Source organism: Nematostella vectensis, chromosome 8 (genome assembly GCF_932526225.1).
Source record: "Nematostella vectensis chromosome 8, jaNemVect1.1, whole genome shotgun sequence".
In the NCBI taxonomy this organism is placed as follows: domain Eukaryota; kingdom Metazoa; phylum Cnidaria; class Anthozoa; order Actiniaria; family Edwardsiidae; genus Nematostella; species Nematostella vectensis.
In genome coordinates, this window is record NC_064041.1 from 15,091,794 (window position 1) to 15,117,158 (window position 25,365).

The 25,365-nt window shown below is 43.5% G+C and overlaps 1 protein-coding gene across 31 annotated transcripts; it reads left to right on the forward strand.

Annotated features, from left to right (window-relative positions):
- Nucleotides 1-924: 924 nt before the first annotated feature.
- On the forward strand, nucleotides 925-21,773 carry LOC5506035 (pappalysin-1). Of its 31 annotated transcripts, XM_048731436.1 has the most exons (16): nucleotides 925-3,743; nucleotides 7,150-7,373; nucleotides 8,067-8,266; nucleotides 8,844-9,026; nucleotides 9,406-9,537; nucleotides 10,494-10,854; nucleotides 11,993-12,196; nucleotides 12,738-12,988; nucleotides 16,405-16,587; nucleotides 17,081-17,947; nucleotides 18,056-18,221; nucleotides 19,234-19,549; nucleotides 19,586-19,663; nucleotides 19,928-20,005; nucleotides 20,084-20,119; nucleotides 20,380-20,643. In XM_048731436.1, exons 1-10 carry the CDS (start codon nucleotides 1,099-1,101, stop codon nucleotides 17,471-17,473), a joined length of 4,776 nt encoding a protein of 1,591 aa, XP_048587393.1. In that variant the 5' UTR covers nucleotides 925-1,098; the 3' UTR covers nucleotides 17,474-17,947; nucleotides 18,056-18,221; nucleotides 19,234-19,549; nucleotides 19,586-19,663; nucleotides 19,928-20,005; nucleotides 20,084-20,119; nucleotides 20,380-20,643. The 31 variants fall into 31 exon arrangements, 25 of the variants coding, with proteins under 25 accessions (XP_048587393.1, XP_048587384.1, XP_048587380.1 ...); XM_048731427.1 differs by lacking the exons at nucleotides 19,586-19,663; nucleotides 20,380-20,643 and adding an exon at nucleotides 21,396-21,773 and having other exon boundaries at nucleotides 19,234-19,585; nucleotides 19,866-20,005; nucleotides 20,084-20,145; XM_048731423.1 differs by lacking the exon at nucleotides 19,586-19,663 and having other exon boundaries at nucleotides 19,234-19,585; nucleotides 19,866-20,005; nucleotides 20,084-20,171; nucleotides 20,478-20,643.
- The last annotated feature ends 3,592 nt before the right edge of the window (nucleotides 21,774-25,365 follow it).

Sequence of the window (25,365 nt, forward strand, 5' to 3'; positions counted from 1 at the left end):
AGGAAGCCGAGATATTGGAAAACTCGATAAAACTGAACACACACAACGCGTGACACCTATACGTAGAAGGCTTACAAATAGAAAAGGCTGCCAGCCAGATCCGCTCTTAATTTTTTTTCTGAGACCTTTTGAATCGTGCCAAACTCGACTTTAGAGATCAGAGACATTCGATTGGCAAACAAGAAATAAAGGAGGACTCAAATGCGATGTTTACAAACTGTGTTGTTTTGTCTATATGGCCTGATTAGCATCGAAGTACGTTTTCGCCTTCAAGAATTTCCCCACTGCCTAGTCCCTAGTCCCCCAGGTGTTCTCACCCGGTCCCTGATCGGGTTTCCTGTGGCAAGGAAGAGTTGTGACATAAGAAACAATTTCCCCAGACCCTAAGCTGCCTCACGGTTCATCTCAAGGGACAGGAAACCCGGTAAAACCGCCTGGGACTGGCCTGATTTCCTCGTAAATTGTATTTTAAACCACTGCCAGCACGGTCGACCCGCTAGTGGCAGACTGCTTTTCGTTTCCTATGAAGGGTTTCCTGTCAAAGTTTTCCTATAAAGAGTTTCCTGTCAAAGTTTAGGTTAATAACATGGCCCGCATAACACGAAGCTTCGTGCTTCAGATGTAAAATCACCATCACCCCATGAGAACGCATGTCACACTAAAGTCGCACTGGGTGGATTACGTACGGATGTCACGGATATGTCACGCCCTCACCGCGCGTTACAAGTAGACGCTCTGACCTCAGTTCGCCCCCACACGCGCTGTTTACGCTACCTATAATCCGGACGACAAACCACAACGCAATAAAAAAATCATTTGTAACGATGTTTTCAGTTCGGTGCAAAAAGAGACGCGCGCTCGATGAAATGTTCTGAGGTTTCTCGCCGGGTGTTCCGCTCCAGCGTGTCGACACGCTGGTCTTGTTTCTACATCCGCTACAGTTGCCGTTAATTAGTCGTTAACTCGACATAATCCATTGCCCACTGTCACATCGCTCTGTTTACGAAGAGTTAACTGTAATCACCAAGTTGATCGAGTTTTTTGAGATAGCATAAGCGAGACGAGTGTCATTCTGTTGAGAAGATTGATAGCAGTGAGATGCTTCGCGCTTTGGGAGCGTCTTTCCTGGTTCTATGCTTTCCATGGATCGGGCTTTTGAACCCAGTGAAATCAGAGCCCTCACGATCTCAGGACAACGTTATGGATTTAGGTGTTGTGGAAGATTTAGAGAACGAGGAAAGGAAACACGAGAGTAACTGTGCGAGCACTCGCCGAGTCAAGCGATATGATCACTCGAGGTTTCCTCCGAATCGCCCGACAAGCACCCAATTTGGCAAGGCACTTAGATTTTTCGGCCAAGAAGCGATCCGATTCACTGCAGTGAAAATCCCATCTCGGGAGTTCACAATCGAATTTTGGGTAAGACCCGAAGGAGGCCAGCATTCCCCCGTGCCTATATTAGGTCTTTATGACCTGTGTTCGTCTGAGTCGAAAGATAGGGGATGGAGAATCGGTCTAGTAGAAAAGGCACCAGAGAAGAGTGTGCGTCTGTTTTATAGCTTACGCACTGCACGCTCAAATCGTAACACAACACTTCTTTCAGACCGCCGCGTCGAACCACATCATTGGGTTCACGTCGCTGGCACGTATGATGGCCGATACATGAAGTTTTACATCAATCAAGCCAAGGTTGGTGTGTCTAGCGACCAGAAAGGACATGTCTTCGCGTCACCGCTTATTTCTGAGAGTTGTGAAGTGATAGAAGCTGGCGGAGAGCGGCGCATGTTGACGTACTTTCGAGGGTCAATCGATCAAGTCAAATTTTGGTCCGTGCCTCGAACCCACAAGGAGATTAGTGAAGAAGTCTTTGGTAAAAAAACAAATCCCGCCAATTTGATATTCGTCGAGGACTTTTCGGGGATCGGGAATAAGATTCTATCGTGGTTGACGATTACTGAGACGGCACCGGAAATTGTTGAGTCGACTATCCCGAGCGATAAGCACGACCTCGCGCTCGTTCGTCCTCCTTGTGGGTCCACCGTGTGTGATAACCCCGAAGTCGTCCGCAGTTATGTCAACAACACGCACTTACGACAGCACAAGACCCTGCGCTTTCGTGTGATCAATGTTATGAACGATGACGGGAGTGACCCTATCGTGAGCAAGGCGCAGATACGCCATCAGACGAAGACGCTTAACGACGCCTTCAGTGTGTGGAATATCACATGGGAGATGCATGAAGTTGAAGTAAGGAATACGTCACTAAGAGGCAAGACTGTGCTTTTTATGTGTTCCCCTAGCGAGATCGGCGACATGCGATGTAATAAGGACTACTGTAACCTCCCTATCACGGGCTACGACGGCGGAGATTGTATCGAAGGGGGTTATAACAAATGCGACCCCGCCAAGCGCGGGAATGGCCAGTGCGACCCTGAGTGTAACAGACATGACCATGCCTGGGATTACGGCGATTGCTGCGACCCCTCCATAACCCTCACGGATAAAACCTGCTTCGACCCTACCTCTCTCTATCGGGCTTACTTGTCACTAAAGGAATACAAGGAGCTGTTAAATTTCGACAACGCGAGGTTTCTGAATGTGTACTTTAAGCAGTGCGGGGACAACTGTGATGAGACTTTCCAAGGTACGGCGACGTTCCCTTGGGAAAACACGGTGCATAGTGTACTAGGAGGTGTCCTTATCAATCCTGGGTACTTCGGACAGAAGGGGCACTCAAACTCTATCATCCACGAGTTTGGCCACGCCCTTGGTCTATGGCACGTACACAGGGGGGTGACGGAGCTAAAGTGTACGGACGAGTGCCACGAGACATTCCCTTCGATGGAGCTAGGGGATCTATGTTCCGATACCAACCCCACCCCACTGAACAAAAAATGCCGCGACCCCGCCCTTAAACGTAATGATATGGTGTGCGGGAGGAAGTACTTCCGGGATACGCCCTTCAGGAACTATATGAGTTACGCGGACGACTCGTGTACGAACTCCTTTACGCCACAGCAAGCCGCTCGCATGCACTGCTATGCCGACTTCATCTTCCAATCGTGGCAAGCCCAGAAGACAGGTCCTTCCTTCATACCCATCCCCCCACGAGTCACGAGTGAGACCCCCGGATCTGTCTCCATTGCTTGGATCCCGCCTCTAGGGACGGGGGGTGCAAACGCCATGAACATGTGTCATCTGTGTGCCAAGGATGATATCCTGGAGCAGTACGCGGTGACGGCGTTCTCGCCCATCAAGGAGAACCGCCCTAATGGCTACTGGGCCCCACAGCAGGCGCTAGGTGCACCCGATGCCAAGCGCTGCGTGCTTGATCCTAAGGCGTGGAACCCGATGCAGAAGGCCCCCAGGTCGTGCCCGAACTGCTACATCGAGCTGGGATTTAAGGAAGCTATCATCCCTACCGAGTTATCCATATGGGTCACATGGCACCCCAAAAATGGCATCTCCGATATCTGGTTGATTTTCTTCGACGGAACTCACGAGTCCCTTGGTAACGCGACTGCGCAGTGCGACTCACCACTGACCATGGCAGTGCGGACGCATAAGAAGGTTGTGCGCGTGCGCATTTACACTTACACAAGCATCGATGCCGTTAAGCTGACGTCATCGGTGTCTCATCCAAACTGCAGGCGTTGTAAACCTGTTCATTACCTGGTGTCCCGTGATCCTCCCTTCCTGGACGGCCAGGAACAAGTGACAAAGACAACAGGTCTACGAGATAGGTAGGTTTGGGACCACACCCTCCCCCCATCCCCCCCCCCCCCACCCCCTCGCCTTTTGGCTCTTGGCTCTCTAGGGATAAGACTATCAAATCTTGTGAAAATGTGAGATCTTGATGGATATTTTTGGGTTTCACAATATGTTTATCTGTCAGGCGACAAAATGCATCAAGAGAGCTTAAGTGAAAAAACAATAAATACCGTAACGATTCGAATATACGCCCGGGGCGCTTATTTAATCTTTAAGGGGGAGCTTATTAGAGAGGGGCGGTTATTATTATTATTTTTTTTTTGGGGGGGGGGGGGGCTTATTCCATTTTGGCGAGCTTTATTTGCGAGAAACTGAAACTACAGTAAAAATGCTGTTAGATTATTACTGGGATACCTGTGGTATCCCAGTCATAAAATGCGACTGTTTTTTTTTTCCCGTGGTCTAGGGAAATCTGCCATATTGTGCAATACCCCATGAGCCTCTGCGCCACTTCGTGTACCATCTATTTTGTGTCCCCATTTGTCCCCATTTGTTTCTATGACAGTGCTCTGCTGTGGATTATATCTCTTTCTATGTAGTTTATGTGTATGCTAGTGTATGCTCTCTACACTGCTGTATGATAGCATTTGGTAGAAATTTACACTGTAAAAGATAGGACAATCAGTCATGTCCACTTTTATTGATGAATCCACCCCCCACCCCCAATCAATCCTGGAGAGTTGGTGCTTCTTACCATTCTTGCCCCAATCAGTGTTATGATATGGCATTTATAATATAACTCAAGATTTTACAAATGTTTTTAGTATATCCAGGCGATATTATTATGGCCCAAAATTTTGTCAGACATATACACAGGTAACCCATCAGGTATCCCAGTCAAACCTGCGCGGGTTGTTTACACATTAATCAATGGCTGTCGTTTTTCTAAATGATATAAAAGGGCCTGGGCGAGCGCGCGTAAAACCTGTGATATTCCAAAACGTTAGGGACTAGGCACCATTTCCAAGGTGGCTGCCAGCAAAATCATAGTAAACACGAATTCCTGCAAGTTTACGTGGAAATTCTCGACTTATAAAGTCCTAGAGCGATAAAAAAGCAAAAAAAAATGATTGAAGCGGACTCCCAAATATGGTATGTAATGCCTAATCAGGAAATGACCGATCGAGCTAGAAAAACGACAGTTTGTAAAACAAGATTGACTGATATGTCGTGGTAATGTGATAATGTCAAGAGCTAAATTGAATGAAGATTTTGTTGGGATACTTTTAGGGGAGGGGAGGGGGCGCTTATGCCAAAATTCGAGGTCGAAGAGGGGCGCTTATTTGGGAGGGGATGCTTATTAAAATGAGGGCGCTTATTTGGGAGGGGATGCTTATTAAAATGAGGGCGCTTATTTGGGAGGGGATGCTTATTAAAATGAGGGCGCTTATTGGGGTGGGGGTGCTTATTTCAAGGAGGGCGCTTATTGGGGAGGAGGCGCTTATTCTTTTTTGCCATTAGCCCTGCGCGTGATTATTGCTGAGTGTGGAAAACGTTTTGTCATAACTTTGGCTTCAAGCCCAACAGTGTCTGAATAATGACACGAAACCTGCATATTTAAGTAGCGCTCATTCACTTCGTGTCCGATTAAGCATACACAAGTCAAAGGTACTGAAATAGCAGCGAAAAGTCTAGAATACATTTTTGTAGCAGCTTTCATTTTCCATAGTTATATCGACTTTCAGGGCTGCTTAAACCTCTATAGAAACTGATATGCAAGCAAGCTTTATCCCTTTTATTTACATGGCTAAATTTAACAGCTACGCTGAAGAGCGTTCTTCTTTATTTCTTTACTTTTTCTTTGGCATAATGTGTGATGCTGTTAAAACAATTCCCTTCGAAGGTATTGTTGGCAGCTTGATGGTGACAAACATTAGGAGAATGTCTCATAAAGCCAAAGTCCTTTAGAAATTTAGATATTGGCTCTGTTTTAATGATTCCAGTTGCGTATATAGTTAATGTGTCAAAAAACACGCCTCAGATTTTTTATCAATTGTGGTGATCAACGAGAGTCTGTCACGAAGATTGTAACGGAATTATTTCTGTTCCCCATATTGCCATTAGATCAAACTCCGCATTTAGCAAAAAGCTAGATCCGCCCCAGGCCCCAGGATGTATAGTCAGTTTGCAGTGTCTCCATCAGACGCCATTTTGTCATCTTAGCAAATACCCAGTGGGTGTCCAAGCATCCATTTCCATCGGCTGATTTGGGGAAGATATTGCGATATTTCCGATCGAAATTTGTAAATAACATATACAACTGTGTTTTAAGATGACAATTTTTTTGTATTTTAAAAAATGAAAACAATAACAAAGGTGTGGCTGACAAGGGTGGTATTACGAGGGAATTGACCGGGGGGGGGGGGGGTACATGCTAAGCTCTGTTCACGAGGAATGCTGTAAACATCTTTTTGTTTACATCGACAGTTTTATGTTGGATTTTTATAGTTGTCATTCACAACGTGTGAATAGGACATTCTAGTCAACTTGAAATACATGTGAAAGTATGTAAAAAAAAAAAAAAATTAAAAGATGTAGAGGAATGACCAAGGATCGAACTTGATAAAAAAATAGACCATACATCCAGACGTGCGCTGAATCACCGTATGGCAGCTAAAGCTTTACGGCTAAGCTGGAAATTTCGGCCCGAGCACCGCTATCTAGCGAACTAACTGTACAATACAAGGGCACCTGAGGCAGCATTAATAGGGAGGCAATAACAGGTTCCTAGCCCTGTCTTAGTCGGTTACGCCACGCACAGCTCGCTGAAACTGTAACTAAAAATATCGAGGTCTATTCGGGCGCATCAGGTCTCTGTAGTGTTCCAAGCTCGTGCGTACGACTTCATCTTTTGTGCGCAAGATTACAAAAGTTAAGAGTTGTACGCTACGCGACTTGGAAAATAAAAAAAAATCAAGTGTAATTCAACAGGCAAGTGTTATTCCAGTTTGTTTTATTTGCTGAAAATGTTTCGTTTGCGATAAAGACTTTGTAGACGGTGATGCGCACCCAGTTCTGTCACAATATACATAAGCATAACGGCGAATGGATCCAAGTGTTGGACTAAAGATCATTCTAACTTTATGGGACGCTCGCCTCACACTAGCCCATCGTACCAGCGGTTTGCGGAATTAATTATTGCAAATGCGATTGGACTTCCATTTTTACCAATTCTAAAGGAATTAACGTTTTTGTAATATAGGACAAGTTTAGCGCTTCCTTCATGAGGTTCCCGCCCAAAACTCTATAGTTATTTATTATTGCATAGATTGCTAAGTTATCTGACGAAAAAAGCTGTTTACGAAAAAGGTATATGGATGAGTTTCCAGAAATGTAATCAGGAAATGTTATATTCATGTGTGGGTGCTTGTTTTTCAGCTCTGTAAAACAGGGACAAAGCTACACGTACACAGTCCGTGCCGTGACAAGCTCGGGCCTGAAGAGCCCGCCATCCCCACCGCTGACCTATACACCCAAGCGAGGCTTCTGTGGGGATGGCCGCGTGGATGAGAAGGCTGGAGAGGAGTGTGATGACGGGAATGTGAGGGATGGAGACGGTTGTAATATGCAATGCAAAAAAGAAGACGTATTTCACTGCGAGGGTGGGTAATGGAGGACTCGGGATGGGGGGGGGGACGTAAAGCATTATGAGGGAAGGGAGATTGAAGGGTGGAGACGGTTGTAATATGCAATGCAAAAAAGAAGACGTATTTCATTACCCGAAATGAGTAGGTACGCAGCTGCTTTGTCTCCTATTATCTTTGTTCTACAAAGAAGTTCTTTTGTCTCTATTCTTCTCGTTCTTTGTGTCAAGGTGCGGATATTGTTCATTTGCCCAATCAAATTGCAGCTTGTAATAGCTGCGTACTGACCCCCCGAGATGGGGGGATGGAAATAAATACTATGAGGGAGGGAAATTGAAGGAGGGAGGAAGTTGATATATAAAATGCAAGAGGAAAAAAAAGACATGTTCCATTGCAAACGTGAGTAATAGGTTATTGAAGAATGTCAAAAAGACACTCTGTTATTGTTTAAACTTTGAAAAACAGCAGTTTTTTTGCTAGAGCACTCCAAAAGAACCATCCATAATTGAAACTCGATACTTGACAATATAGACGATAGAATTGACGCTTTGAAGAACTCGGTATTTGACTAATGTAACAAGCATTCCATATTTATCCCAATAAAAATTTATGACACAAAATGTTTTTTTGTGAGCTGCCCTGTGTAACACTGCCTTAAAATCCTACTTGTGTTCTTGCTTTGAACCCTTTTTTACATTTGTTTCACCACAGGGCACCCAAGCCTTTGCTATCGCCATGATGGGGATGGGGTCTGCGAAGAATTCGAGCGCATGTACAGCATCCGGGACTGCGGATTTTACACACCGGAAGGATTTCTCGACCAATGGGCACGCAACGCCTCGGCTAACCCCGACTACCAGCTCCCAGAATGCCCTGCGAGTCGAGTGATAGGACCTCCTGTTAGGGATTTGGTAAGTCAGAGAAATCAACATGCACGTAGAACCAGCGTGCTTTGCGATCGCTTTCGATATTGAGTGATCAATACCACCTTTCTATGATCGAAATACGTAGGACAATACCAGAGGCCTCTCAAATACGGCGACGATCCTCTCTTGGGAAAGCAGTTGATTATTTTTTATAACTATGATAATGATGATGATAATGATTATGATGATGAGATGATGATGAAGGCGACTTGATGTGATCATACGGACTATCCCCGCCAACTTTTGTAAATGTCCGTGTCCATGTTGTTGTTATTGTTGTTGTCGATGATGATGATTAATGATGATTCATTTGATGATTATGAATACGATTATGATGGTTCTGATGATGATGAGGGTGGTGATGGCGGTAATGATGATGACGATGATAATGTTAATGTTGATGACGATGACGATGATTATAATTGTTCTGATGATTATGGTTCTGATGATGATGGTGGTGGTGATGATGATGATGGTGATGATGATGATGACGACGATGATGATGATATAGATGACGATGATGATGACGATGATGATGACCATACTATCCGTGTCCCTGTAGGTGTGTAAGCCTGACCCTGACCTGTCCGTGGCTTGGGCTCCCTGTGGCCATTATTTCGCTGATAGTGATTACTGGCTTCAAGTCACGTTTGAGCACGCCGTCGTCCCTGCTGCTGTGCTTGTTTATCTTGCATCCGACGGGCGCGCGGGTCCGGCCTACGACGAGTTCGTCAAGACTATAGAGGTACGATGAAATATCGATCTACGCGTGAATAGCTATTGACTTGTTCTCGACTGAAGTGGTACGATTATAATATCGATCTGCGCGTGAATAGATATCGACTTGTTCTCGAATGAAGAGGTACGATAAAATATCGATCTGCGCGTGAATAGATATCGAGATGCTCTCGACTATAGGTACGGTAAAATATCAGACATTAGATATCAATTCACTTTTGACTAAAGCGGTTCGAAAAATGTTGACCTTCCTGTAAATAATGTGGGATTTTTTGTGTTTTAATTCAACCTTGTTCTCAATGCCTCTCACTATTCCATGGTTTGGAAGCGAGCTGTCAAATGGCCTATTATATAGCAATAATGCGCATTTCTGTTGTTCATACCAGGTTGACCTGTATGATACTGAGGGGAATATTCACGAATCTGGCAGCAAAGAAGTCAGTCTCTCTTGCAAAACAAACCCCGCCGTTGTCCATATTCGACACGACATGACAATGAAATTCTACTATAGCCGAAAGGTAAGGTCGCGTTTTAATTACAGTACGGTGCGCGAGGACAGGTAACAGGTAACGACAGTTTTACTGTACGACGCGCGCTATCGTGGCCACCTTGAGTCCCCAGGTTTCGTTTCCGTTTTGAAAATGCCACCTTTTTGTTACAGATTCGGGTATCGTCCACACGTAAACGCGAAAACGACGACCGAAATCGGAACGCTTTGAAAATGATCTCCAGAGTGGAACAATTTGAAAGCTTTACCCTTTTTGGTGCCGTGGGGACGAACGAAAACGGAACCTTTCGAAAACGATGGCGTGATAACTCAGGTCCAGTCCACTTGGCGCGCGAGTATGTGGCCACCTTGACGGTTTTGTGAAGTAAACCAATTAAAACACCAAGGATGCGAGAAACGTACAATTTGATTGATATTGGCTTCACTAGCCAACCAGCGAGGCATAGAATTTGTTTTTTATTGCACATCAGAGCAGGACGGAATCTCCTAGTTATGAAGATCTTGTCGAAATGATATTTTGGCATGCTTACTGGTTAAATCTTTGTATGTATGAGGATATAATGTAGGAACGTTGATTTTATATCACAAAACGAGGTGCGCGTGTGCTCCATTTATTTTCCGCGTATGTTATTTTTCCGCGTTATTTCCTCGAAGCCCCAATTGTGCGCTGAGCCTGCTACCACTCCAGACCTGGACTCTCTTTGCTCTCAACATTCCGCGGCTCAACATTCCAGATTGTCGGGCGCGAAGAGAGTCCAGACCTGGACTAAGCTTGCTACCAGTCCCGTACGCCTTAGGAACGTCCTAGGAATTGTGGGTCTTGTTCTTTTTTTTCTGGTGGGAGTTTGGATTTACTAATAGGGCCATCGTCCAACTAACAGACAATCGTTTAGTCGTAAATATAGGAATGCAAAATTGTGGTGTGAATGCCCTTGTCTACAGGTTTATCAAAAGCTATTGTTTCAGGTTCGACTCACCTCCAAGTCATACATGGTCGCAATAGCCGGCGTAACCTTACGTTCGCTGACTTCACTGGATCCCGTAGCCCTCGCAGGATGCGGGCCAGATGAGTTGTACAATCCACGAACACAGCGCTGTCATAAATACAACTGCGATAAACCTAAGTGCCCACCCCTGCTAGTCAAACGCGCAACTGTCAAGTGTGAGGGCGACAAGGAGGGTCAGCGGTGTGTGGTGACATGCGCAAAAGGTTATCGTCCCAGAAGGCCTTTCAAGATGCTGTGTTTGCATGGGAAGTGGAGAGGCGCGGTTGATAAGTGTGTCCCAGTGGATTGTGGGATACCAAAGATACCGAATGCTAAAGCTAGTAAGTCATTCAACTACTCCGACTAATTACCATATTAGGGACCTTACGCCGACTAGATACCATATTAGGGACCTTACGCTGACCAGTTACCATATTAGGGACCTCACGCCGACTAGTTACCATATTAGGGACCTTACGCCGACTAGTTACCATATTAGGGATCTTACGACGACTAGTTACCATATTAGGGACCTTACGCCGACTAGTTACCATATTAGGTACCTTACGCCGACTTGTTACCATATTAGGGACCTTACGCCGACTTGTTACCATATTAGGGACCTTACGCCGACTAGTTAACATATTAGGGACCTTACGCCGACTAGTTAACATATTAGGGAACTTACGCTGACCAGTTACCATATTAGAGACCTTACGCCGACTATTTACCATATTAGGGACCTTACGCCGACTTGTTACCATATTAGGGACCTTACGCCGACTTGTTACCATATTAGGGACCTTACGCCGACTAGTTACCGTATTAGGGACCTTACGCCGACTAGATACCATATTAGGGACCTTACGCTGACTAGTTACCGTATTAGGGACCTTACGCTGACTAGATACCATATTAGGGACCTTACGCCGACTAATTACCTTATAAGGGACCTTACGCCGACCAGTTACCATATTAGGGACCTTACGCTGACTAGTTACCATATTAGGGACCTTACGCTGACTTGTCACCATATTAGGAACCTTACGCCGACTAATTACCATATTAAGGACCTTACGCTGACTTGTCACCATATTAGGGACCTTACGCCGACTAGTTACCATATTAGGGACCTTACGCTGACTTGTTACCATATTAGGACCTTATACTGACTAGTTACCATATTAGGGACCTTACGCCGACTAGTTACCATATTAGGACCTTATGCCGACTTGTTACAGTATTAGGAACCTTACGCGAGATGACATTGACGGCAAGCCGGTAATCGTGTTATTATCCTATGTTAAGAGTAGCCTCCTCCCCAGGCCTCTTTGCTCTCTCAGCCCTTAGAGCATCAACGTTTCACCATATTGAATCCGAATGAGTAGAGTTTACCGAGAGTAGCCTGCGGACGAGGCTACCGTAAGTGCTTCTATATCTAAATGTTGCTTTCAAAAATCATTTGTCAATGCTTTACAGACTGCCCTAAGGGCACTAAGTTTGGTAGCACGTGCGTGTTCCGTTGTGTCCCTAATGCCAAGATGACGGGCCTCGAGCACTCCATCACGTGTGAGGACGACGGCAAATGGTCTGCACAGCAGTCCTTCTGCATTATGACATGCGCAGTGCCCCCAATCCCACCTAATGCCCTTGCCATTAGCGGCACATGTATTGGCGAAAAAGGCAAGTACAAGGCGTGTTCCTCCGGGTAGGGAGGTGCAGGGCAGGATGTACCTTTCAGGCAGGTCAGCCCTAGTTCCCTGCCAGCCGTCCTTAAGACTGACACCGACGGCTACCTGAACACTTAAGAGATTGGTTTAGCCTAGGTTTTAGGACAATGATATTATTATTATTATTGTTGTTGTTGTTGTTGTCTTTAGAGGGCAAACAAAACATATCATAAATCACTCGAATAGAAATTATTAGCCAAAATTGGATGGCGCCCCTTGAGGCTTAGCCGAAAAAAGGGTTGCGCCCATTTACGACAAGAACGACGTCACGGTCTACTACAGAGACACAATACTCACTTTAACTCCATCATACTCTGACGAGTGTTTGTAAACAATATACTTTTATAACATATCATCATTTATTCTTTCATTAATTTTCCGTATTTTTTCGTAGAGATTTCGTTAGACTAACAGCCTGTCGTCATGTGCCTATTATCGGGGGACTGCCTTTTTCTCTATGTGACTTTTTCAAATTGTCTCAATTCTCATTACAGAGAAACGGTTTATGCCAGGGGTGTCCTGCAAGTTCCGGTGCAAGACCCGCTTCCGGTTGCAAGTAAGCAAGGACGCGCCGTCCAAGAAAGTACTCAAAGTACGGTGTACCAAGGAGGGCACGTGGACTTTGAACTCCCACTGCGTGCCAATCACGTGTCCAGCTCCGCCCCCGTATCTACGTTACTGGTACAACTGCACGCATGGCGACGCGATGGGCAGCCTGTGTACATCGTCATGCCCTGATGCTAAGGTAAGGTGTAGCTGCATTTTTTACGGTTTTACTCGACCTTGCACGAGCATAACACAGGAGTCAAAAAAAGTCCAGTGACCTCTTGCGCACCGATTCTGGATCAAGTAAGGCCCGATTTATACGTCGCGCCCCTGCCTTGCAGAATCTAATTGTCTATTTCTATTGACACACATTGGGTTCAACGTTGATTCTGAGTCGCAACTAGTCGCGCTCAAGAGATTGTGGGAAGTAAAAGTTGACTTGAATGGGAGTTTCTGCTGCACAAAATAAAAAATATATATATGGTATCAAGAGACCGTGATGTAAGAGAACGAATCCCCCGTATTAGGGTATGTTCCAATGATGACGTCCGTAAAAACTATTTTTAGAACAAGCAGTTATTTTTAGATGCGTCTCTGATTGGTTATCGCTCACGTTTCCTAGCAACATGAGTCTTACGCGCGATCACATCTTGAGCAATGTGATCCGGTAGAGGATGTTTTGGAAATCTTTTTGACCGAAAATACCTTTCTTTTTTACGAACGCTGTAAAAATGATCTTTCATAGAGTATGCTGGAGCCAATCAACCGTTTCTGGGACATTAAAATGCATAAAGTGCGTGATTTTAGGCTCTGGGATCAACTTCCCCAGTAAAAGTTTTCACTGCTGATTCGCAAATTATAACACAACAATCAATCATAAATCTGTGTTTACAAAACACAATTCTCTTCCAATTCCTTTTAATGAAAAAGATACATCCAGAACTTAATACCATTATATTCGCACCGATATCAGAAATAAAAGATTTCAAGTCTTTATAATGAAGTAAATTTTATTCCAGTGACAAGGGTTTCTTGAGTGACATGGCCTAATCATTGATGTGCTGTTTGTTCGGCTCGCAGTGGCGTTAAGAAAAGTCGGAGATCGTAATGTAACCGTAACACAACCGATTTCGGAATTACGTTAATGCGTCAAAAAGGTACTTCAAGCAAAGCATTTTATGTGCTTTCTCGGTTAAATTAAAATAAACTTTTTGTGGTCCAAATCTTTTGGGTCTCCTGTTTTCCAAATCTTTTGGGCCTCCTGTGGTCCAAATCTTTTGGGCCAACTGTGTTCCAAATCTTTTGGGCCTCCTGTGGTCCAAATCTTTTGGGCCTCTTATGGTACAAACCCTTTGGGCCAACTGTGGTCCAAATCTTTTTGGCCTCCTGTGGTCCAAATCTTTTGGGCCTCCTGTGGCCAAACCATAAAACAAAATGGCGGACGACAGAAAGCCAGCCTCAAAACTTCGCTGAAGCAAAGCAAAGAGCCATAGTAACAAGTTGGTCAAAATCAATCTTGAACCGGCAAATACTGCCGCTACCACCCAGATTTATAACTGATCTTGTCAAAATATGGAGAGCAGTTTAAGAGAGGACAAACCAGGCAAAAATTGCAGAACAAGAAAGAAAAAACGCAAAAATAAGTGCAACAATGTTAATGGACGCGAGACGAAGAAAAATAAAACATCAAAAACAAGCAAGGGAATGTTATCAACTTTAAAGCCTGCCAAAGTAAAGGAGGGCCAGAGAAGAAAAGAAAAGAAAAAGAGAAGAAAAAGTGATAAGAAGGAGAAAGCCAAGGATCCAAGGGAGTGCAATGTAAAAAAAGCAACCAGGAATAAAAAAGCAAAGAAAGAAAAATCAGAGAAGTCTCATTTTTCTTTCAAGGTTAACACTATTAAAAATACAAATGCGGAGAAAGTTAACAAAAAGAAAAGAAAAGACCGAATTCTGCAGAAGAAATCAAGCCAACCAGACCCGTCCATAGTTTTTTCTCATAGTCTCTACTGCACTTGCAAGGAATGCTCTTCTATGTATCTAAAAGGAAAGTGGTCTAAACATGAATGTGACATTGTAATGGATAATGTGAGGAGGATTGGTGGAGAATATGGGGTAGAAGACCTTGCCTCGAATCTATTCGAAGATGTCAAATTATTAGATGGTAAAGTTATGACATGGTACAAATTCACGAGGTTTGCCAATTTTAATGAGAAAGTCCGTGCAGGGCTGAATCGTTCAGTTCCAGCCATAAAATCCCATTTATATAACACATTGCTTGGTACACAAATTGGTAAATTCAGTTCAGAAGAAATTGACGCACTAGAGAAGTTCCATGCCTCTCGTGGGAACAAGTGGAGAGAAATCAGCAAACAGCTAGGGAGATGTTTAGTCAGTGTTTTCCGCAAATGGAAAAAACTAGGTGGTAACCGTGGCCCTTGGACAGATGAAGAAACAGAAAGCTTGAAAAAAGGCATAAGGAAGTTGACTGATACAAAAGAAGGAACTCCAGTCTACAAGGGCATCAATTGGGACGCTGTGTCTAGAGTTGTAGGTACTAGGAACTCTCATCAGTGTTACATGAAGTGGATTTCTGCCCCCAAATTAGCTCTTGAAACAAGTGAGACCTCTAGGTGGACCTGCGGAGATAACATGCAGTTGATTGAAAAAGTCTATGCCTCCGATGCTTTGGAAGAATGCCAGCTTGACTTTGATGAAATGTTTGAGAATTGGGATGGTGACAGCGTGGTGTCCCCTCAATTGCTTCTCATTAAATGGCAGTTAATAAAGAATAGATACATCAGTGATCACAAGAATATGCCATTTGATGATGTCGTTTGTGAGTTGTACCATAAGCATTTACCTAAACTCAAGTCAGCAATTGAGAGGGAGGAGAAGATTATACAGGAGACAAAGGAATGTGAAGAACAGAAAGCAACGAAAAGGAAAAGCTCTTCTGTGATAATAAGAGCAAAGAAACAAAAGCTACAACTGGTAGAGTAAACTGCTTCCATCTGGTGTGTTATGTACAGTATGGTGCAACTGCTGTGATGTAGAGAACTTTAGCCACACTTGCCATGCTTGTAGTTAGCAAAAATAAATCAATAAAGTAATTTTGTCGCGTAACAAAACAATGCAAAATCGTCCATTAATTTTCATATACATTTGTAGTGTATTCCCCTTCCCCACTAGTTCCAACGAGTCTTTTCGATGCATATATGAAACCGAGCATGAAAACAAAACATCTTGTTTACAATTTTGATGCCTGACCTTGGTGAATAGTGAAAAAGATTCCATGGAGAAGGATTTTTATTTCCGGGTGTTGAGTAAATGTATAGCCTGTACTGGTTATTCTGCCTGATTTTGAGTTTTATGAAATAACTAATTCACTCTACACCCATGCAAGGGCCACTTTGATGTAATGTCAACTTGTGTTCTTGAGTGCACAGGATGTTTCTATAAGTCAGATTTTAGCAATTTATAATCAGTGATGGTTCATGCCTTAACTTTTTTCATTTTTTTTTTGTAGCAGAAGTCAAAACATTGTTTATAAAGTTCTTAGATGTGTGATGGTGGCCTGGGATTAAATTCTTGACAATTACTTCTTATTCTCAACAGTCTCATCAAATTAAGTGTGGTGGTAATGGCTACTGGAGTAGTCCTTTCATGAAGTGCAAGACGGCAGGGTCATGTGGTGTCCCTCCCCAGATCCCTGGTCTGAAGTTTACCTGCAGCGCCTACAGTCTGAAGGCCACATGTAAAGTCACCTGCACTGCAAAGAATTATGATGCTGTGGTCAAGGTAATTCGTGTGGTGAGCTTTGCTGTGCAATTAAGAGCCCTGGACAGCCACACCATAATGAAATAATCATCTAGAACAAAGTTTTATACTTTATTTACCAAATCCAATTAGAAATATTTACAGTACCTTCCCTTAATCAGCCGATGGAAATGGATGCTTTTTCACAATCGATGCTAGGATGGCTGATAGGATGGGGGTTGATAGTGATACTTTAAAACGGTCAAAGACTTCCTTATCACCAATCCATGGGCGACCTGTTCTTGTTACAACCACCCTCACCCATTCTTTGTCACCAAAAAGTTGGTCATTAAAGGATGGTTGAATACATACTACTTTTTCCATGTGATACCTGCATAACCCCCTCAGCAAATCCTGTGTCTAGGACTGACCACTGCTAATCATGTTTGAATCCTTTTGTTAAGCTTGCTTCTTACAAACGTTGTCATGTATCTACTTTACACCCTTGAGTTTGACTGGTATTGTTTGTTGATAGGGCAAAGAAGACATCTGGGGCGTGTCCATTGCATGTGACAGCAAGTTAAAGTGGGAGCCTGACCCTATGTTGATCACTTGTCTCAAGGAGTGCCGAAAGGATATAGGGGATGGCTGGTGTGATGAAAAGAATAACAATCAACACTGCCGGTGGGATGGTGGAGATTGCTGTGCATCAACAACTAAGGATCGCATGGTGCGAAGGTCGCCACCACATTGTGGAAAAGCATGTGATTGCCTGGATCCATCTGCCCTGGAAAACCGGAGGATTGTAGCGAGTGGTGATGGTAATGGCCCGTCCCCTGATGATGAAGCTGAAGGCGCAAGCGGGGACCAGGGTAATAGCCCCTACCGACTTGAGTGGAAGCCAAGTAATGATGAGACAAAGCAGTGATGTTGATTTTTCCAGGAAGGGATTCTGACATGACTTTTCCAGGAAGGCTTATGACATGGCATTTTCCAGGAAGGGATTCTGACATGACTTTTCCAGAAAGGAAATCTGGCTTTTCCAGGGAGGGCTTGACATGGCCTTTTCCAGGGATTCAGACATTTCCAGGAAAGGACTCTGCATGCTTTTCCAGGTTTTTGACAAGGGTTTTCCAGGACAGGGGTTTGATATGGTTTTGCCCCAATTTCCAAAAGCCTCAGTTTCATAATCTAGAGACTTTAGGCACTTTGCATCAAGCAGAATGGATTGAAGGGATTGGCCAGGTCTCTGATTATGCACAGGCACATATACCCAGGATTTGCCTGGGAGTGCACAGTCATAGATATCTATGATTCAACTCACCCTGCATGCCCCATAGGTCTACAAGTACACTGTGCTCCAGTATGCTTAATAGGTCTACAAGTACACTGTGCTCAATAGGTCTACAAGTACACTGTGCTCCAGTATGCTCCATAGGTCTACAAGTACACTGTGCTCCAGTATGCTCCATAGGTCTACAAGTACACTGTGCTCCAGTATGCTCCATAGGTCTACAAGTACACTGTGCTCCAGTATGCTCAATAGGTCTAAAAGTACACTGTGCTCAATAGGTCGACAAGTACACTGTGCTCCATAGGTCTACAAGTGCACTGTGCTCCATAGGTCTACAAGTACACTGTGCTCAATAGGTCTACAAGTACACTGTGCTCAATAGGTCTACAAGTACACTGTGCTCCAGTATGCTCAATAGGTCTACAAGTACACTGTGCTCAATAGGTCTACAAGTACACTGTGCTCCATAGGTCTACAAGTACACTGTGCTCCAGTATGCTCAATAGGTCTACAAGTACACTGTGCTCCATAGGTCTACAAGTACACTGTGCTCAATAGGTCTACAAGTACACTGTGCTCAATAGGTCTACAAGTACACTGTGCTCAATAGGTCTAAAAGTACACTGTGCTCAATAGGTCTACAAGTACACTGTGCTCAATAGGTCTACAAGTACACTGTGCTCAATAGGTGTACAAGTACACTGTGCTCAATAGGTCTACAAGTACACTGTGCTCAATAGGTCTACAAGTACACTGTGCTCAATAGGTCTACAAGTACACTGTGCTCAATAGGTCTACAAGTACACTGTGCTCAATAGGTCTACAAGTACACTGTGCTCAATAGGTCTACAAGTACACTGTGCTCAATAGGTCTACAAGTACACTGTGCTCAATAGGTGTACAAGTACACTGTGCTCAATAGGTCTACAAGTACACTGTGCTCCATAGGTCTACAAGTACACTGTGCTCCATAGGTCTACAAGTACACTGTGCTCAATAGGTCGACAAGTACACTGTGCTCAATAGGTCTACAAGTACACTGTGCTCAATAGGTCTACAAGTACACTGCGCTCAATAGGTCTACAAGTACACTGTGCTCAATAGGTCTACAAGTACACTGTGCTCAATAGGTCTACAAGTACACTGTGCTCCAGTATGCTCAATAGGTCTACAAGTACACTGTGCTCAATAGGTCTACAAGTACACTGCGCTCAATAGGTCTACAAGTACACTGTGCTCAATAGGTCTACAAGTACACTGTGCTCAATAGGTCTACAAGTACACTGTGCTCCAGTATGCTCAATAGGTCTACAAGTACACTGTGCTCAATAGGTCTAAAAGTACACTGTGCTCAATAGGTCTACAAGTACACTGTGCTCCAGTATGCTCAATAGGTCTACAAGTACACTGTGCTCAATAGGTCTACAAGTACACTGTGCTCAATAGGTCTACAAGTACACTGTGCTCCAGTATGCTCAATAGGTGTACAAGTACACTGTGCTCAATAGGTCTACAAGTACACTGTGCTCCAGTATGCTCAATAGGTGTACAAGTACACTGTGCTCAATAGGTGTACAAGTACACTGTGCTCAATAGGTGTACAAGTACACTGTGCTCAATAGGTCTACAAGTACACTGTGCTCAATAGGTCTACAAGTACACTGTGCTCAATAGGTCTACAAGTACACTGTGCTCCAGTATGCTCAATAGGTGTACAAGTACACTGTGCTCCAGTATGCTCAATAGGTCTACAAGTACACTGTGCTCAATAGGTGTACAAGTACACTGTGCTCAATAGGTCTACAAGTACACTGTGCTCAATAGGTGTACAAGTACACTGTGCTCAATAGGTCTACAAGTACACTGTGCTCAATAGGTGTACAAGTACACTGTGCTCAATAGGTCTACAAGTACACTGTGCTCAATAGGTCTACAAGTACACTGTGCTCAATAGGTCTACAAGTACACTGTGCTCCAGTATGCTCAATAGGTGTACAAGTACACTGTGCTCCAGTATGCTCAATAGGTCTACAAGTACACTGTGCTCCAGTATGCTCAATAGGTGTACAAATACACTGTGCTCAATAGGTCTACAAGTACACTGTGCTCAATAGGTGTACAAGTACACTGTGCTCAATAGGTCTACAAGTACACTGTGCTCAATAGGTCTACAAGTACACTGTGCTCAATAGGTGTACAAGTACACTGTGCTCAATAGGTCTACAAGTACACTGTGCTCAATAGGTCTACAAGTACACTGTGCTCCAGTATGCTCAATAGGTCTACAAGTACACTGTGCTCCATAGGTCTACAAGTACACTGTGCTCAATAGGTGTACAAGTACACTGTGCTCAATAGGTCTACAAGTACACTGTGCTCAATAGGTGTACAAGTACACTGTGCTCAATAGGTGTACAAGTACACTGTGCTCAATAGGTCTACAAGTACACTGTGCTCAATAGGTCTACAAGTACACTGTGCTCAATAGGTGTACAAGTACACTGTGCTCAATAGGTCTACAAGTACACTGTGCTCAATAGGTCTACAAGTACACTGTGCTCAATAGGTCTACAAGTACACTGTGCTCCAGTATGCTCAATAGGTGTACAAGTACACTGTGCTCCAGTATGCTCAATAGGTCTACAAGTACACTGTGCTCCAGTATGCTCAATAGGTGTACAAGTACACTGTGCTCAATAGGTCTACAAGTACACTGTGCTCAATAGGTGTACAAGTACACTGTGCTCAATAGGTCTACAAGTACACTGTGCTCAATAGGTCTACAAGTACACTGTGCTCAATAGGTGTACAAGTACACTGTGCTCAATAGGTCTACAAGTACACTGTGCTCAATAGGTCTACAAGTACACTGTGCTCCAGTATGCTCAATAGGTCTACAAGTACACTGTGCTCCATAGGTCTACAAGTACACTGTGCTCAATAGGTCTACAAGTACACTGTGCTCAATAGGTCTACAAGTACACTGTGCTCAATAGGTCTACAAGTACACTGTGCTCAATAGGTCTACAAGTACACTGTGCTCAATAGGTCGACAAGTACACTGTGCTCAATAGGTCTACAAGTACACTGTGCTCAATAGGTCTACAAGTACACTGTGCTCCAGTATGCTCAATAGGTCTACAAGTACACTGTGCTCAATAGGTCTACAAGTACACTGTGCTCCATAGGTCTACAAGTACACTGTGCTCCAGTATGCTCAATAGGTCTACAAGTACACTGTGCTCCATAGGTCTACAAGTACACTGTGCTCAATAGGTCTACAAGTACACTGTGCTCAATAGGTCTACAAGTACACTGTGCTCCATAGGTCTACAAGTACACTGTGCTCCAGTATGCTCAATAGGTCTACAAGTACACTGTGCTCCATAGGTCTAAAAGTACACTGTGCTCAATAGGTCTACAAGTACACTGTGCTCAATAGGTCTACAAGTACACTGTGCTCAATAGGTCTACAAGTACACTGTGCTCAATAGGTCTACAAGTACATTGTGCTCAATAGGTCTACAAGTACACTGTGCTCCAGTATGCTCAATAGGTCTACAAGTACACTGTGCTCAATAGGTCTAAAAGTACACTGTGCTCAATAGGTCTACAAGTACACTGTGCTCAATAGGTCTACAAGTACACTGTGCTCCATAGGTCTACAAGTACACTGCACCTGATGCAGGTCAAGAGCTGGGCCAGATTTCCTCTAAGATCATAAGAACTTCTAGCCTAGAATACTCCACATCTTTTTATCCTTGGGTTCACTAAGAACATTGTTGAAATAATACTTATTTATACTCTCTATTCTTGAAGGATATCTAAATTGACAGAGAATCGAATATAAATGCAATAACTTCAATGTAATTGTAAATTCCTGATCATTTTTATACAAATTGTACACATATACAAATAAAAATCATCTGCAGGGTCCAGGAGTGAAAATCTATATAATTCTGTTAAAAATATACACTTGTTCACAACATGAAATTTAGATAAAAGCAGTTATATTAGTGTATGACAATATCTTTGCTGTTGATGCAGTTGATGGAACCGATGCATAACACTTGACTGGCTGGAACAAGTCAGTAAATTTATCCTGACCTGACTTGCTGGAATTTTTTCCCTTTGTGTGCATAATATTCATGGAAGATATGTTTAGTCTTTTTCACATATTTTAATAATTTTCAGAAATGCTGATCTATGAAAAAGTTTTTTTACCATAAATGCCCCCCTTCAAAAAGGGAGGGGGGTGAATTGTTCTACAATTTGAATCAAATAAATGTCAAATGATTTTTTTAAATTTAATTTTTGAGAAAATATGACATCCACCTTTTTCAGAATGTTCTTTATATTATCCATTTCTAAAGGTATGTAATTTATGACAACAATTATTTGCTATTTAATGATAATAAAACAAAATAATCTGCTAGTTCTTATATTAATCAATCACTGGTGTGATTCACACAAATGTAAAGTGTCAACTTAGGGTGCATATTTTTTTCTATCATTTTTGAATGGGAATGGTTGGTAGAGAATGTTCAGAATGGCATTCGAGTCATTCTGCTACAGGTAGCAAAATGAGTGAAATGGCCTTCATTACATTCCGGAATGGGAACATGGGATATAGGAACACACACTTTTTGTAATCATTTTCATTCTGGAATCATGAGTAAAAAATACACCCTTAGTCAATAAGGCGTGCTTTGCATGGGGTATAAACTTTGGGCAATTATAGATGTGGGTAACCTGTTGTCTGACCCTATCAACATCTCCTTTGTTGTTGTGGATGAGTGCTGTCTACCAAGCAAGGCATTTGAAGTAATGCTGGATGATGTTGGAGCTGTTTGAATGGGGCTTTAGTTATCACAAAGCATAAAGACAATTAAAATTAGAATTCTAATAACGTAATGGATTTGAAGGGAGCACTCAATCACATTATATAATTCAGTTGGTAACAGGGATTAATTTAATGAACAAACAAATTAAATTTCGTCCAAGAGCATAATCTATCAATTATCTGAATAAAAAAAAGTATATAGGCAACGCAGTGGCATATAGCCACTGCGTACAGGCAAACTCAACCTTGACATGCACATTCATCACGTTATCAGTTGTGAAAATAACTCCATTTAAAGACTCTCGTCATGTTATCATTTTTTTGCCCATTCTGGGCTGAAATTCAAGTCATAACAGCCATTTTTTTATATAATATTCATCCACATATTAAATATCCATCCATTTATATATTTGTCTTCTAGCACTTCCGTCTCAAGTGACTCTTTGATAGACTTGGATCTCTTCTTTTATAATCTAATAATGCGACAGTGTGTTGTGCTCCAAGCTCTTCTTAATCTCCCTGGCATGAACGAATCGCTAGCATTAACAGCAAAATAAACACAGGCACGTGAATACCAGCAAACCCATACGAACTTGTTCCTTCGAGTCTTTTACAGAGTAATACTTTATAAGCTGCAACGAGGGATACCACACAAAAGCTCCATAAAGTCCTGGTCGCAGCCAACCTTTTGTCACCTGCTAGGAAGAGTCTTATAAAAACAATCGTCGAGAAGTACGCGACGCAGCCATCGCAGATATACAACGGGATAAACACAGTCCACCATGACATCGACTCTGGCAGCTCTATCTTTATCGCAAGAAGGATAGAAAACACGAAGAGTGTAACAATATAAAGCCACAGCTCGAAGATCGATTGACCAAGCCATGAAGTTAGTTCTTTGATAGTAAATAGCATGATATGCCGTCGATAATTAGTCGCGTTGAGTCTACATAAACCTCTCGCCGATGTTCAACTCACTCCCGTTTCTGATCGCTTGTCCGCCATCTTGTTTCATACTCAGTTCCTCAAACACAACCTCGTCCCCAGGGTCTTCTGGGTAATTTTCAATATGGCGTTTGGACCCGGGGATCAGGAAACATCACGTTCCCATGGCATTCTGGGATCACTGCCACAGGGCTCCCGAATAACCGCATCGCCTTAGGGAATGTGTAATGAATGTGTAATAATTATCAGAAGGGGGGGGGGGGGGGGGAAGGGGGGGGGGAAGGGGGTGGGGGGTCTGTAAAATGAGCTTCGAATAATGACATGCATGTCCGTGAAAGAGTTATGTGAGCTTGGAGACTTTTGCATGTCCGTGAAAGAGTTATGTGAGATTTCGTGACGACCAGCGGACATGCATGTCCGTGAAGGAGTTATGTGAGCTTGAAGATCTTATGACGGGCCGAGGCGCCGCCACCCCCTTAAAACAAATGCTTTAAGCGACCCCTATAACACACCCCTCTCCCACGAGGCCCCCAGACGGTATACCCAAGGCCTTGGGGGCCTACGAAAAAGTACGAAAAACGGGCTGGGGGGCGCGGCGCGCGTCATTCTCGCCCGCATGAAACCCCCTGTCCCCCAGACGGTATACCCTAGGCCTTGGGGGCCTGCGAAAAACTACGGAAAACGGGCTAGGGGGGGGGGGTATTCTCGTTTGCATGAAACCCCCCAGTCCCCCCGTGTTCGCATTCTGCACACAGATAAAACTATTGGCTCCCGCCTATTTGTGTGAACAATTTAACGCGAAGATGTAAGAAAAGCTATAATAAAAGATGTAATGCAGAAACATACTTTCCAACTTCATAATGGCAAATGAGTGTCGATTTTATAAGTTTGCTTTAAAAAATGATATTTGCAATTTTGATTTCGACGATGATTTGGTGCACGTATTCAGCATGAACTTTCTATGGGTCATGTAACAGAACTGTAGAAGAGTAGGCAGTCTGATACCAGACTCGTACCCAGTCCGTATTGATGTTGAGGAGACTACTACAGGTATCCTGAAGCCGACCCCGAAACCGCATCAGCTATATTCAACCTCCCCAAAATGCATCGCGCGGCGTCTGGGTAGGAGACTGGTCTGATAGGAGTGCGTACACAATCTAGTGCGTGGTATGCAGAATTACTCTTGCAGGATTTGTCCGTTCTGAAAAATGTTTTTGAGTAATGCTCTCCCCCTTTCTTAACGCTACATCGACTACGGACAAGAGAAATGTAGAAGTCCGCTGGTAAGGCCTAACAGGATTGGCTAGATTACCCTCATTGTTCTATTGTATTCCCGTTCTTCGTCTGTGTTACATCAATCCAAACCAATCCAATGTGGTGAAATCTTCCGATAGCTTCTACATGGCCCACAGAAAACTGAGGCCTTTATACCGGAAATTCGCCTTTTTTAAAAGTAAGTTCCCCTGCGAGTTAGTACCACAGCATCTCATACAGTCCAAAACAAGAAGGCACGACGAACAATGCTAAACACCCCAAAACCAATACCTATAACACCCGAAGACACGACAAACAATGACGAACACCCGAAGATACGAAAAACAATGTCGAACACCCGAAGACACGACAAACAATGCCGAACACCCGTAGACATGGAATATAATGCCGGATACCCGAAGACAAGATGAACAATGTTAAGAGTTAGGGGCGATCACACAAAGTAAAATAAGGCAAAATGTCA

Excerpts from the sequence above, each read along its gene's own strand:
- LOC5506035 (XM_048731427.1), top strand. The coding sequence starts at position 1,099 with ATGCTTCGCGCTTTGGGAGCGTCTTTCCTGGTTCTATGCTTTCCATGG. Across the intron at positions 8,267-8,843 it reads GACCTCCTGTTAGGGATTTG|GTGTGTAAGCCTGACCCTGA; the intron begins GTAAGTCAGAGA and ends GTGTCCCTGTAG. Across the intron at positions 12,197-12,737 it reads CACATGTATTGGCGAAAAAG|AGAAACGGTTTATGCCAGGG; the intron begins GCAAGTACAAGG and ends TTCTCATTACAG.